Source organism: Pipistrellus kuhlii, unplaced genomic scaffold, assembly GCF_014108245.1.
Source record: "Pipistrellus kuhlii isolate mPipKuh1 unplaced genomic scaffold, mPipKuh1.p scaffold_m20_p_1, whole genome shotgun sequence".
NCBI classification, from domain to species: Eukaryota; Metazoa; Chordata; class Mammalia; order Chiroptera; family Vespertilionidae; genus Pipistrellus; species Pipistrellus kuhlii.
Genome location: NW_023425404.1, coordinates 177,473,510 through 177,488,537, shown reverse-complemented (window position 1 = coordinate 177,488,537; position 15,028 = coordinate 177,473,510). Strand labels below are relative to the sequence as shown.

The 15,028-nt window shown below is 36.4% G+C and overlaps 1 protein-coding gene across 3 annotated transcripts in view; it reads left to right on the top strand.

The window, feature by feature from the left end:
* Positions 1-15,028, top strand: part of KLHL5 (kelch like family member 5) — a 64,305-nt gene that overhangs the window by 29,187 nt on the left and 20,090 nt on the right. For all 3 annotated transcript variants that reach the window (XM_036418566.2, XM_036418552.2, XM_036418557.2), the window contains exons 2-5: positions 2,834-3,016; positions 7,179-7,315; positions 7,836-8,032; positions 14,173-14,385. In XM_036418566.2, the coding sequence (XP_036274459.1) occupies positions 2,874-3,016; positions 7,179-7,315; positions 7,836-8,032; positions 14,173-14,385 (690 nt within the window). In that variant the 5' untranslated portion in view covers positions 2,834-2,873. The remainder of the gene's footprint in view (positions 1-2,833; positions 3,017-7,178; positions 7,316-7,835; positions 8,033-14,172; positions 14,386-15,028) is intronic.

Genomic DNA, 15,028 nt, shown 5'->3' with positions numbered 1-15,028 from the left:
TTTTTAAAAAATTAGTTTTTCTAATTTTCTCTCATCCTTAGATTATTAATACTCATAATAATTGGTCAGTATTTTGACAGAATAAAACTAAAATTTTGTGCTTTTGAAAAATGTTTTAAATCTTCAAATTATTACTCATCAAAGCCACCATTCTTTGTTTTTGCTTATGTTTTCTGTTAGATTCTAATTCTCACTTATTTGTGTAAGCAACATATACATTACTCAATATATTTTTATGTTAATGATCTTAAATGTAAAGTTGAGTATATAATACTGAATCTTCCAGATCATCACACCAGTAATATTCATCATATACAATACATCCTTTCTAGAAAATTTATATTTTGCCTTCGTTATCTTTATTGACAGTTATCTCCAAGAACATTTTTTTAGGGCCCATATTTGTTTGGGCCTGAAAGTGCACTGGGCTGGGAGAATTTGGTAGAAATATGTATTAGTCAGGCACTGCTAGCTTATAGCTCAATCCAATGTGAGAGTTCATGAGTTCAGTCTATGGGAGTGTTCTTATTTGAGTGTATTTTACCTCTTCCTTCATCTGAGTCCTCAGTCCTGTCTATTCAACTCGGGGGGGGGGTGGGGGGGGTAGAGAAAAGAAGAAGGGGAGGGAGGGAGGGAGAAAAAGGCATACCTGCTCTTAGCCATGTTAGCCTGGTGTTGACATAGTTCATTCCATCATAAGTCTATTCCTATCTGCAAAAAAGGCTGGGAAATGGAGTCTAGCTATAGTATTACCAGGAGGAAAAATAAAAAAGCTGTTTTGTTGAACACAGCAATCTGTATGACAGCCCTGTTTCTGCCTTGAACAAATTCTATGACTTCTTGCAAGGTACTTAATCTCCTTGCTTCAGTTCCCTTTACTTTAAAATATCCAGTGATTTTTTAATAAGGTTATTAGATATTTATATTAAAAAATTATCTTAAGATTTAGTGAGGCTTGATTCAACAAAGCATTTGTGAGAATCATAAAATCCTTAAAAATGAACGTGCTACCGAAACCGGTTTGGCTCAGTGGTAGAGCGTCGGTCTGCGGACTGAAAGGTCCCGGGTTCAATTCCGGTCAGGGGCATGTACATTGGTTGCGGGCACATCCCCAGTAGGGGGTGTGCAAGAGGCAGCTGGTTGATGTTTCCCTCTCATCGATATTTCTATCTTTCTATCTCTCTCCCTTCCTCTCTGTAAAAATCAATAAAATATATATATTTTTTTAAATGAACCTGCTGAGAAGTGAGAACTTAGTTATAGCACAGTTGGTAGTTTTATAGTTAATTGCATAGCCAATAGATGTTAATTACTTAATTCAAGAGATTATAGAAAAGAGATCTTGGAGGACAGGGAGAAGGTAATGAATTTATTATTTCACTAGTGGCCTGATGCAGATTCATGCACATTAAAGGAAATTAATTAGAAGAAATATTTTAATGTTGCTATTCGCCCTTTCTCTATAACAGAAGTGTCAACCAAATTCACAATTGGTAATGACAGCTCTAAACACACATGTGCGATTGGCACCAGGGAGAGCTTTATATGTATTGCCCATGCGTGAGTCAACGTTTATTTTTCAATTTTTCAAAGTGTGTGTCATATGTACTGGCCAACAGGTCAGTCGGATGGACAGATGGTCGGTCACTTAGCCTTTTATATATATATATATATATATATATATATATATATATATATATATATATATATATTCTTTTTTTTTAATTAGGGTGGTTAGGTGTTTCTTTTCTTTTCTTTAAAATATTTTATTGATTTTTTTACAGAGAAGAAGAGAGAGGGATAGAGAGTTAGAAACATCGATGAGAGAGATTCATTGGTCAGCTGCCTCTTGCACACCTACTGGGGATGTGCCCACAACCAAGGTACATGCCCTTGACCAGAATCGAACCTGGGATCTTTCAGTCTGCAGGCTGATTCCACTGAGCCAAACCAGTTTCGGCTATATATATATATATATATATATATATATATATATATATATTCTTAATCCTAATCATTTTAATTTTTGCCGTTAAGAAATCATATGAAAACAGAACTCATACTCTTCAAATTATAATTTGGAGATTTCAAATAATTTTTCAGTTTGGCAATCAAAGTCCTTTAACCTGAAATATAAGTTATAATTTATCTGGACTTTTGAAGACTGAGCAGAAAATCAAATAAATTATTTATAGCATACTTTTTTATGATAATATTTTCATATTTTAAACATCTTATAAATGAGCTATTGAACCCATTTTTAAAGTAAAGAATGACTTGAATTTATATTTGCCTTCCTTACTTCAAAAATTGATCTCTTATACCTAAATATGTTAGGAGGAATATCTATTAATATGAAATCACTTGGTTTTTTTCAACAGAGATGTGTTGACTAGAGAAGAGACCTCAAAAGCAGGCAATACAAAGAATATGTATAGCTGTTCACTAACAGATGTCACATTCACTCACAATGCTTACAAGACACATATGATTTTGAAAGACGACAATGAATGATTATATATTAACTATAGGCCAAGTGCATGAAATTTGTGCACAGTAGGGTCCCTAGCAGCTGCCTGCTACTGGCCAGGGTCTCCCTTCCCTGGCTGCTGGCTGCTGGCTGGGGCCTTCCTTCATTCCATGCCACCCCCTGGTGGTCAGTGCACGTCATAGCGAGTGATTGAACTGGTTGGTTGAACTCTCAAGAGGACACTTTGCATATTAGTAGCATCAATTATTTCTAATACATTTAAAGGTTTTAAAGTGACTCGCTAGACTACACCTTTTTAATGTAATAGTGATATTTCAAAATATGTGTTCTCTTTCTTTTCAGGACTTCCAATAGTAGTCAGACATTATCATCCTGCCATACTATGGAGCCATGCTCATCAGATGAATTTTTCCAAGCCCTTAATCATGCTGAGCAAACATTTAAAAAGATGGAAAACTATTTGAGACATAAACAGTTATGTGATGTAATTCTAGTTGCTGGTGATCGCAGAATTCCAGCTCATAGGTAACTATTTTTTAAATTTGTGTGTGAACATTTTCTTGATAATTTAGTTATGTATGTTTGTTGCAGGAGAAATCAGTGGGTTCAGTTTCCCTGACTCTAGTGGGGTTCTTTAGGTACCACTGGAATAAGCATTTCCAGAGGCCCCCACGGGAGCATGAATGTTTTTTATTGGCATGGAATTATTTTATTGGGTTGCAAAGTCCTCTGCCCTTTCACCCAGTCCTGAAAAAGGTACAGCTGGGGCTCCAGCAGAGCCCAAAGCAGGGCCAGTGTCCAGATTATCCATTCCATGGTGGAGCTAGGTCAGGTAACATCAGGTAAGTTAAAGTCTATTAATCCATTATAGACTTTTGGAGTCCACATGGCTGTGGGCCACGTTGTCTAATGCAGAGGAGCCGGGCGTCCTGAAACAGGAGTCACAGGAGAGCAGCAAGAGAGAGAGGCAAAAGGGAGGTTCCTTTGTCCAGGAGTTTAAATATTCAAGTTTCACACCTTTGCAGTGGCCTCGCCTATTCTAGCCACTAACTTGTTCCCAGGTGTGACTGACAGGTAAACATCTCCCATGGCACCCAGACCTTACTGGGCATGAATCTATTGTCCAGTCCCTTCCCCCAGCAATCTGTGGAGAACAGACTTGGAGAATGTTCATTGCAGCTTCCTGACAAGGCTGTATAAATGGCGTGCCTATATTATTTAGTCTTCCCTTTATTCCTTTCCTATTATGTAATAACCAAATTATTATAATATCCTGTGTGATAACTAATTTCAGTTGGCTGTTAGGATAGAATGTTTGGGGGAAGGGATATATTTCATGGAATTTCTGCAAAGAAAACAGTGCCTATGAAATTACTAGAGGCCTGGTGCATGAAATTCATGCAAGAGTAGTGTCCCTGGGCCTGACCAGTGATCAGGGCAGATTGGGGCCTTGCAGCTGCCGACGGGCCTGCCTTCGTTCCATGTCACTCACTGTGGTCAGCACACGTCATAGCCAGTGATTGAACTTCTGGTCTCCCAGTTGAACTCCCAAAGGGACACTTTGCATATTAGCCTTTTTTATATATAGATTACACATCAAATGACCCCAAAGGTCACTTTCCCTCTGTAGAAGCACAAAAGCAAAACACAATAGCCTCAGATCAGTCAGTATTGTTTGGCATAGATTTCAGTTATTATAAACAGCTTTCATCCTACCTAATTCTATGTATTAAATAACTTTAAGTAAACTCAATGGGAATTAGAACTGTGGGTATTTAGAAGCAAAAAAGTTGGTTGAATGGAATGGCAAAAACTGTTAAGAAATTTTAAATAACTGCAATTATCCCAACTTTTGTTTGCTGATCTCCAAGAAATATGAAAATCATTGGTGCTAGTGAACAAAAGGTTTTAACAGAACTGAAGTATTATTTCTCGACATAAGAAAAAGAAAAAAGAGCTGTTGAATAAAAAAAAAAAAAATCACTTTTCTTTTGATAATTTCATATCCCGTTATTCAGTGTTAATCACTATTATGATCCCAAAGGCTTTTCTATGCCTTTCTAAATTAATTAACACTCTGTCCCAAAAGTTTTGTTAAACCCTCCAAAGTGGAAGTAAAATCAGGAGGAATGGCCTTGGTCTTATAGTTTTCAATGACTTAATTAGCATGAGATGCTGCTACATACTGTGACAAAAATCCATGTTATAAGCATCAGTTTATTAGAAAACATATTTTAACTTGAATTTCATAAAGGCATCTCAAATTCTGTATTTCCAAAGCAGAACTCATTACCTTGTCTGTCACACACATTATGTAAGCCATCACCAGGTCACTAAGTTACCAAGGCAGGAAATGCCTAACTAGTCTCCTTCCTTTGATTCCTTTCCCCTACATTCTGTTTTCTACACAGCTACTCGAGTGATCCTTAAAAACAGATCAGATTCCATCATTCCTCCTCATGTCGCTGAGTGTGCTCACAGTGGCTGTGTGATCCAGCCTGGCATTACCTCTGTGATGTTCTGTCCCAGTGCTCTCCTTGCTCACTCCAAGCAACACTCTTGTTCTTTGTGTGTGCCATGCATGCTGCTCTGGCTTTTGGATTTTTTCATTGGCTGCTTTTCTGCCTGAATGCTATTCCCAGATCCCTGAATGACTAATTTCTGCATCTCCTTCAATTATTTGCCCAATTATCTCTTTCCAATGAGACCATCTATTTTAACCCACCTCCCACTCTCTGTATCCCTTTACCTGACTTCTTTCCCCAGAGCACTTAGCATTTTTAAATGGACTATAGTTTATTTCTGCTGTATATTAGTTTGTCTCCCTTCTCTCTAGAATGTAAGACTCAGTGGGAGAAGGCCTCTCTTCTCTATTTTTTGCACTGATAATATTTCAAATATCTAGAACATCGCCCATTACTTACTAGGCATGCATACTAGTAAGCATTTGTTTGGGGGATAAATTAATGAAAAAGAAAATAAGTTTTTCTTCAAAAGCAGAAAACTGAATAGCCAATAAACAGTTGGAAAAATCTTCAACATCACTAGCAATCAGATGAATTAAACAATAATGAGATGCCATTTAATACCTTACAGATGGCCAAAATTTTAAAAATCTGACAGTATTCTGGGACCTTATTAAACTATTATACAATTCTGGTAGGGGTCTAAATTGGCACAGCAGTTTCTAGAGCAATTTGACAAACATTAGGACTCGGCAACCCACTCTTGGGGAGGCAGGATAATGGAATTAGAGAGAAACACAGAGGGAGTTTCAACTATTACTATATCATAATCTGTGTGTTTTTTTAAAATATGAATAAAGTAAATCTATATAAATGTACTGACATAGAAATATCTTCAAAACATATTAAATGAAAATTCATGTTTAAAATCCTATATAATCCTATGTAATAAAAGCATAATATTCAAAGTGTCGACTGCTCGATCAGTCGTTATAATGTGCACTGACTACCAGGGGGTAGACGTTCTGACTAGTAGGTTAGCTTGCTGCTGGGGTCCGGCTGATCAAGACTGGACGAGAGGGCCAGGCGCCCTGGAGCCCTCCCGTGGCCCTTCCCCAGCTGGCCCCCATCCACCCCAATCAGGATTCAGCAAGACGGCCCTAATCGCCAGCCAGGCAAGGGACCCACCCATGCACAAATTCATGCACCAGGCCTCTAGTGTGTGTGTGTGTGTGTGTGTGTGTGTGTGTGTAATATTTTGCTTATATGTGACTATCAAAAAGTCTGGACAGAGACAAAGCTAATATAGAATAATTGCTATTATGACAAAATATTATAGTTTGTAGTGTTGTAACAAAAATATTATAACTTTATAACAATATCATAATAATTAAAATATCATAGAAGTTAAATATAATTAATGCTAAAACCATTCTCAAATGTCTCCCATATATTCACTACTTGTATAATTAAATAAAAAAATGGGTGATAAACAGAAATCAACCTTTATATTTCTTCCCTTTTTATATATAGTCAATTTAATGCTGTGGCCTTGTAGCTTTTTTTTTCTAGATGTTATAAATCAATATTTAAGAAGTGAAAGAGTAAGTCATTACCTCAGCAGAAAATTTTTAGTAATGATAATTTATTATTCAGAGGAAGGAACTAGAGCATAAAGCAATTTGTCAAACTTAAAGTGCATTTCCCCAATACCATGCAATTTCTATGGGTAACAAAGTTAGAGAGAGGGGGGGAAAAGTAGTATTCATTTATTTATTTATTTATTTTCATCCCACTTAGAGTTTATTTCATGTGATTCTCAACATACAGTGTACTTCCTTGGGGGAAATTTTTTTGTCTCAGTTCACAACATAAATTATTTTACAAATATTGAACTGTGTAAAAGTAGCACTTAATAATAAGCACTAATTGCCGAAACCGGTTTGGCTCAGTGGATAGAGCGTCGGCTTGGGGACTGAAAGGTCCCGGGTTCGATTCCGGTCAAGGGCATGTACCTTGGTTGCGGGCATATCCCCAGTAGGGGGTGTGCAAGAGGCAGCTGATCGATGACTCTCTCTCATCGATGTTTCTAACTCTCTATCTCTCTCCCTTCCTCTCTGTACAAAATCAATAAAATATATTTAAAAAAAAAAAAAATAATAATAATAAGCACTAACTTTAATGTGGTCATTGATTTTTTTTTTCTTCTAATATGTTCTCAGATTGGTGCTCTCCTCTGTCTCAGATTATTTTGCTGCCATGTTTACTAACGATGTCAGGGAAGCAAGACAAGAAGAAATAAAAATGGAAGGTGTAGAACCGAATTCATTATGGTCCCTGATTCAGTATGCTTATACAGGTAATATAAACTTAAAACCTCTTAGATTTATGTTATCTTATTAGATTTCAGATTTCTGCTTTTAGCCACAGCTAACAGTTAATTCTGCTATTACAATCGCCACCCTTGGTGATACCTGTTTAAGTTAAAACCTGTATATCAGAATCTTTAATGCAGTAATCATAATTAAGCTTTTGAATGATATTTTTAGATGTTAATATAATAATTAGGTCAATTCTGTGTGTTTAGAATATTGCATTTAAAATTTGAGTTCTGTATAATAGATATGTTACTAATTAAATCATCCTGTTAAAAGTCTTACAAATGAGTTACTAGTTGTTTATTTTAGCAGAAGTTACAAAAGGCAAAAGTTATTTTATAGTTAGCATTCTATTGTTTTCTTCCTGAATGTCTTAAATCATCTAGGTCTGAAATGCATGTAATGAGTTCTTATTTAGAATTATTATTCTTAACACCAATTAGTTTATAAACTGAAGTTAATATAATTCCATAGTTAATGGAATTTCTCTTTATCATTAAGGCCGCCTTGAATTAAAAGAAGATAATATTGAGTGCCTGTTATCTACAGCTTGCCTTCTTCAGCTTTCACAGGTTGTGGAAGCATGCTGTAAGTTTTTAATGAAACAGCTTCACCCATCCAACTGTCTTGGAATCCGTTCTTTTGCTGATGCCCAAGGTTGTACAGATTTGCATAAAGTGGCTCACAATTACACTATGGTATGTGTTTTTTTGAAAAGCAGGAAAGCATATGCTCTTTGTCTTGTTCTTTATTGTTGCAGGCTTATCTACATGTTGCTGTTTTCCCATGGCTCTGCCACATGTTTTCAGGCTCAGGTTCACTGTCTAATCTATACTAATAAAAGGTTAATATGCAAATTAGATCAGACATCCTTCCAGACTTCCTTCCGGACAAAGCCACGGTGGCAGGAACCAAGGCAGAGGTGGATAGGGGTGACCAGGCCAACAGGGGAGGGCAATTAGGGGTGACCTGGCAGGCAGAGTGGTTAGGGGTGATCAGGCAAGCAGGCAGGTGAGTGGTTAGGAGCCAGTTGTCCTGGATTGTGAGAGAGACGTCCTAAACTGGCCTTCGGACATCCCCAAGCGTCCTGAATGGACAGGGTGCAGGCCAGGCTATGGATGCCCCCGTGCATGAATTTCGTGCACTGGGCCTCTAGTCTGTTATATTTTCATTGAGTTATAAGCAAAAACACCAAGTAATATTTCTCCTGAATACATGAGTCAAGCTTTAAGTTTTCACAGTCACTAAGAAGCAGAACAGTGGCCTAGGACTATTCCATACAGGATTTTCACGTCTGTTGAATTTAGAGCAGGATTTCCAGCAAACATTTTATTTGCATGAATTTCACAGTTGTCCACATATTCACTAATGGAAGTTGGTGATAGTGATCATAGTGCATTGGTGCAATCCTAGTACAGAATATAGGATCCTAAAGAGGAGGGTTTTGTTTTGTTTTTGTTTTGTTTTATCATGGATAAACCTCATTATAAGTAAGAAGTGTTCTTAGTTATATAGAAATATGTTTTTATTAATTGTATCAAGTTATATGCTCAAAATAAATCACAGAGGGTGCTCTGATTCAGAAGCCTAGAGGATAATGAGTACAGCTTGATTTAGGACAGCGAGAAAATAAGGGCATGTTGAGGGCATATTGTTAGGAACAACAACTGCTTGGTCTTCATTGTAGAGGGATTTAGAAAAGGGAGAGTTGTGGATTTTTAAGGAATGACCATCTGTCCACACTTGGGTCTTTACTCTTGTGCAGTGACTGGAGACTCTTGCTTTAAATGTTTCATTTAAGGCAATACGGCTTCTATGGGAAGAGAAAATGTGAGCATTTACATACAGAAATACAGTTATCCATATTACTAATTTTGTCAACCTTTAGCTATTTCCTCTACACTCTCCCCCACCCCCCATCCTTCTGTTGAGTTGTTTTGTCAAGGAATTGACAAGTACTTTAAGAATCTTTCACTGGAAAAATAGAGATCTGGAAAAATTATAAGACCAAATATTTACAACTATCGGGAAGATTAATTCTACCTACCTCATAAGCTTAATGTGAGGATTAAATGAGTTACTAGAAGTTTAGCACTTAAAACAGTGATTGACACATAGTATACCCAGTCAATAAATGACATCATCATAATTGTCACCACATTATATAAATTTTACTCTCTTCAACAAAGTAGAGATTTATGTGAGTGGACTAAAAGCCTTTATACAAAAGCACAACCTTTGTTATTTGTTTTTATCCCTGTGGTATAATTACTTTTCAGAAATGTTCTTATTCATAATGGTCAAAGTGCTTCAAGTGAAAAAAATAAGACATTGTGCAACAGGGCAATACTATACAGACCTAGCATGGTGTTAGGTTAACGTCTTAAAATAAGTCCTTTCATAAGACTTTTCCCCCTCCATCTTTATTCCTCCTTGTAGAGTTGTCATTTTAACCTTGTACAGTTATCATTTCAAGGTCAAATACTTTTTGGAATAACATTAATATAAATAAAATAAAGCTGGATTTTTTTTAACCTTTATAATCAATTCATAATTTAAGTAAGATGTCTTTCCTAGGAAGGAGTTTTATTCACATAAAATATTTAGGTCACTCCTGTTGTTTACAGTAGATGCACGATTGCTGCTTTTTTAAGACTTAGACGTAAATTAAATTCAAATTAGCTCCATGTTCTTAAAGCTCTTCTCATAGCCAAGAAGTTGGGGTAGGGATTTGTTTTTTCCTTTCAAGCCATTATTTGATATTATTCAGTTGCAACAGAGACATGAAATTGAATTCTAATAACAATAAGTAATTTAGAGGCAGATTGTGTGATTTGAATTGTTGCTATGGGAACTGAATGAAAGTGTATAATAAAATTGAATCTTCAATTTAAATAAATCTCTCAGTAATTTCATTTACTTAAAAACTATCCCAAAGGGGAAAGGAGCATAATGCTAGCAAGTGTTTGATGGATTCAAAATATGAAGGAAGTGTAATGCCACACTGCGAATTCAGTTGGCACAGTCAGTAAATGGTGCATGTACTTTGGATGTTCCCTGATCCTGAATGAATATAAGTAGGAAAGGATGAGGAGTTCCTTCCTGTAATCCTAAAATCTGGAAACTTTTGTTCTTGTTCTGGCTGCCACTGCACTTGAACTGGAACAAGTCATTAATCCTCTACAAAAAAAGTACAAGACTGGTTATGTCATTACAAATTTTAATGTCATTATGGATTTATAAAATAAATATAAACATTTCATTTTTAAACTTTAAATTTTGTTTTGTGGTCTAGAAAACCTATAAAACCATGGAATTCTGCAAAAATACCTGCTTCAAAACCAAATACTTTTGGAAAATACTTTGTTTAGTTGTATTTCTGTAAGTTTTTAAAAATTAAATTTTCACTAAGTATAAGTTATACTAAAATGGAATGAGCATGTTCTGAAATATATTAACAAATAATCAAAAGATTATTTAGCTCTAGTTGGTTTGGCTCAGTGGGTAGAGAGCTGACCGGTCCTAACTGAAGGGTCCTGGGTTCAATTCCAGTCAAGGGCACATGCATAGGTTATGAGCTCAATAGCCAGTATGGAGTGTTCAGGAGGCAGCCACAATTGATGATGTTTCTCTCTCATCGATATTTCTGTCTCTCCCTCTCCCTTCTCTGAAATCAATAAAAAATATTAAAAAAAAAAAAAAAGTATATTTAGCCCAGTCAGTGTGCCTCTATGGTTGAGCATCGACTTATGAACCAGAAGGTCATGGTTTAATTCCTGGTCAGGGCACATGCCTGAGTTGCAAGCTCAGTCCCCACTGTGGGGCATGCAGGAGGCAGCTGATCAATGATGCTCATCATTGATGTTTGTATCTCTCTCCCTTCTCTCTTCCTCTCTAAAAACCAATAGATAAAAAATATATTTAAAGATTTTTTAAAAGAATATTTATATAATAGGTGTTTTTCATTGATGAAATGCAATTAACTAGTTAACTGCCACAATATTTTGAATTTAATTTAAAAAGGGCCACCATTTGCATCTATAGATGTTTATGGCATACAAATGGTTAATAACATGTGAAAGTATGGCAGTAGTTATATCAGTAACATGGCAGTGTTGTATAAATGTTGACTATACCATACACTATACCTTTGAGCAATTAGAAATATATTGATTTCTTCAGACTCTCATCTAATATTTTATAATAAACAACTTTTTATATATATCTACATGATCTTTTTCTTTTTTTCTTTTTTTCTTTTTTTTTTTTTACATGATCTTTTTCTTTGAAATTTTTAATGCCTACTTAATAGTCCATTGAGTTACAACCCCTATTGCTGGGCATCTAGGCTATTTGCTAAGTTTTACTTTTATAAATAACTAGAGGCCAGGTGCATGAAATTCATGCATTCAGAGGGATCCCTCAGCCCGGCCTGTACCCTCTCACAGTCCAGGAGCCCTTGAGGGATGTCCAACTGGCAGCTTTTGGAGCGGGCCTACGCCAGCAGTTGAACATCCCTCTCACAGTCCAGGATCCCTCGCTTCTTACCACTCGCTGCTCCTTACCACGTGGCTCACTGCTCCTTAGTGCTGCCGCGGAGGTGGGCCATTGTGCTTGCCACCTGTGAGCCAGGCTTCTGACCACCGGAGGTTAGCTCCTGCATTGAGCATCTACCCCCGGGTGGTCAGTGCACATCATAATGACCAGTCATTCTGCTGGTCAGGCAATTTGCATATTTGCCTTTTATTATATAGATCTATATAAGCATATAGACCAGATAAGCATCATTAGAGAAGCATCAGTTTTTTTCCCTTGTGAATTATTTATTAAGGATTAAACTACTAGTGACCTAATTGGGTTGAGAACTTCAACATTTTTATGGTTCTTGCTGTATGTTACCAAATCATTTTATAATGTCGGTATACAATGGCAGAGAGCAGTTTGCTTGAAGCCATTCCAGCACTGAGGTTTTATTAAAATATATTTCTGAAAATGATAACCAGTCATTTAAAATAGATTCACTGTGGCATCTTTAACAAATCATGATGAATTGAAGCAATTGAATGTAGTTTACTATTCATGTATGGTTTTCCTCTGAAGAATTTTTATAGAAAAGAATGTTAACCCAAGATATATTTTAGATCAGTACTTAACTAGGGTTACTGCATGCTATATGGAAATTATAATTCTTATTTTAATTTAGGAGATAATTATTAATAGTCCTTATCTGTAGCTCTAATTTAAAGAGCCTTAGTTAGCTATTTTACTGAAATTCTGTGTGCAGAGACAGTCCTAGCACATTAGGAAGTACAAGAAAGACATAAAGGGACAATGTGTCTAACATTTGCATTTAAATTACTACTATGTAACCTATCCATGCACTAAGACTTATAACCTTGTATACCAGAGAGTACAGTTTCCTTCTCTTCAGATTGCTTAGTATAACCCTATATAATAAAGATGTAATATGCAAATGGTGGTTACACCATGAAGCTTAATGACTGACCGCGTAACAACCAGATCACGGATCAGCAGGAGGATGGGGCAGTGAGCTACAAGCAGGTGGCAGAGAGCTACAGGAGGGGGCAGGGCAGCAAGCTATGGGGGGCAAGGGGCGGGAAGAGGGGGAGGGAAAAGCTACAAGAGGGTGGGGCACCAGGCGGAGAGCTACTGGAGGGCGGCATCAAACTACTGGTGAGCTACTGGCGCACAGATTTGTGCGCAGGGCTACGAGTAGCCTAATAAAAGTCATTTTCTCACATCTGGGCATTCCTATCTCCCTTTTCAAATTAAAAAGAGCCTGGTTCTAATATGTAGTCAGGGCTGAGTCGTTTTTAGTATAAGGTCCTAGAGTCTCAGTGCATTCTTTTACTTTGGCTTTTTTTTATAGACCAATAGAACTTGTATGTAAATCAGATTAGAGGAGATTAAAATTTTCAAACCAGACTTAAAATCCTGAGTGGTCTTATAAATAACATTAAAACACTCTTTTTATATATATACCATACACCATACACAAGACTATATATTTTTTAATTGATTTTTTTTTTTTTTTTTTTTTTTTTTAGAGAGGAAGGGAGAGGGATAGAGAGTTAGAAACATCCGTGAGAGAGGAACATCAATCAGCTGCCTCCTGCACACCTCCTACAGGGGATGTGCCCGCAACCAAGGTACATGCCCTTGACCAGAAGCAAACTTGGGACCCTTGAGCCCACAGGCCGACTCTGTATCCACTGAGCCAAACTGATCAGGGCACATTAAAACACTCTTAAAGGCCAGTGTGGTTTTAGGATAGTATTAAGGACACATACTCTCCCCGGGCAGTCTGAGAAGACTTCTGTGGCCCAAGGAAATCTAGCCAACCTGGAAACCATTTCTGGGTAAGAGAAATAACTACACAGCTCACCCAGGTATTTGGCTTCCCTGTTGGCCAAATTCTACGGCAACCACAAATCTAAACTAAAATTTAATATTAGCCTATCATACATCTCATGTCTAAATTTTTTTATCTTCCTTTGAAATACATGCCAAAATTATTCCCTAACTTGAGCAAAGCACTATCTAAAGATCCTAGGTCCATTTTTAAAATGTAATACATTATATAACACTTTAATTCTACTTAATAAAGGAATTAAAAGTTTAACAATGTGATTGTAGTTTAAATTGGGTTTTTTTTTCCTACTGTGTTTCTTTCCTAGCAAGCAGTAATAAATTGTAAGGAAAGTCTAAATTATAAACTATCTTGGCATCTAAAAAAACAAAACAAAACAGTATTGGACAGGAAAATGGGGAAAAAAATTAAACAGTATTGTTTATATCATACTTATTTTCTCTCTAGGAACATTTTATGGAAGTAATTCGAAACCAGGAATTTGTACTATTACCCGCCAATGAAATTGCAAAGCTCTTGGCCAGTGATGACATGAACATTCCTAATGAGGAGACAATATTGAATGCACTTCTTACTTGGGTCCGTCATGACTTGGAACAGAGACGGAAAGATCTCAGTAAACTTCTGGCTTATATTAGGCTACCTCTTCTGGCACCACAGGTAAACAATTTTTAATTATTTAAAAACAATAGCATAATTTCAACAAAATTTGAGTATTCACTTTATGTTAATTACATTAATATATACTTGTATCTAGTTTTTTTTCTTACTATTCTATCCCATAGGGTTATTTTATGTATATTCCTATTAAGTGTGTGTGTGTGTTTTTTAATATATATTTTTATTGATTTCAGAGAGGAGGGGAGAGGGAGAGATAGAAACATCAATGAGAGAGAATCATCAATCGGCTACCTCCTGTATGACCACACTGGGGATTAAGCCCACAACCCAGGCATATGCCCTGACCTCAGGGAATCAAACCATGATCTTCTAGTTCCTGGGTCAATGCTCAACCATTGAGCCACAGAGGCAGCTGATGGATGTTCCTCTCTCATCAACATTTCTAACTCTCTATCCCTTTCCCTTTCTCCCTGTAAGAAAAAAGTGCAACATTTAAAAGATTCACATTCTAAATTTCATTGGGAAAAAAAAAACAAAACTGTGAGGTATACATGGTATGCTTTCAAATCTTAATAGTGTTTATCTTTTAAAAATAGGTGTCCAGACTTGGATTTTTTAAAAGTGAGATCATTTCCATTTGTGAACTGTATAGTTTTTTCTTTTACCCTTTCTATTTTTTTGG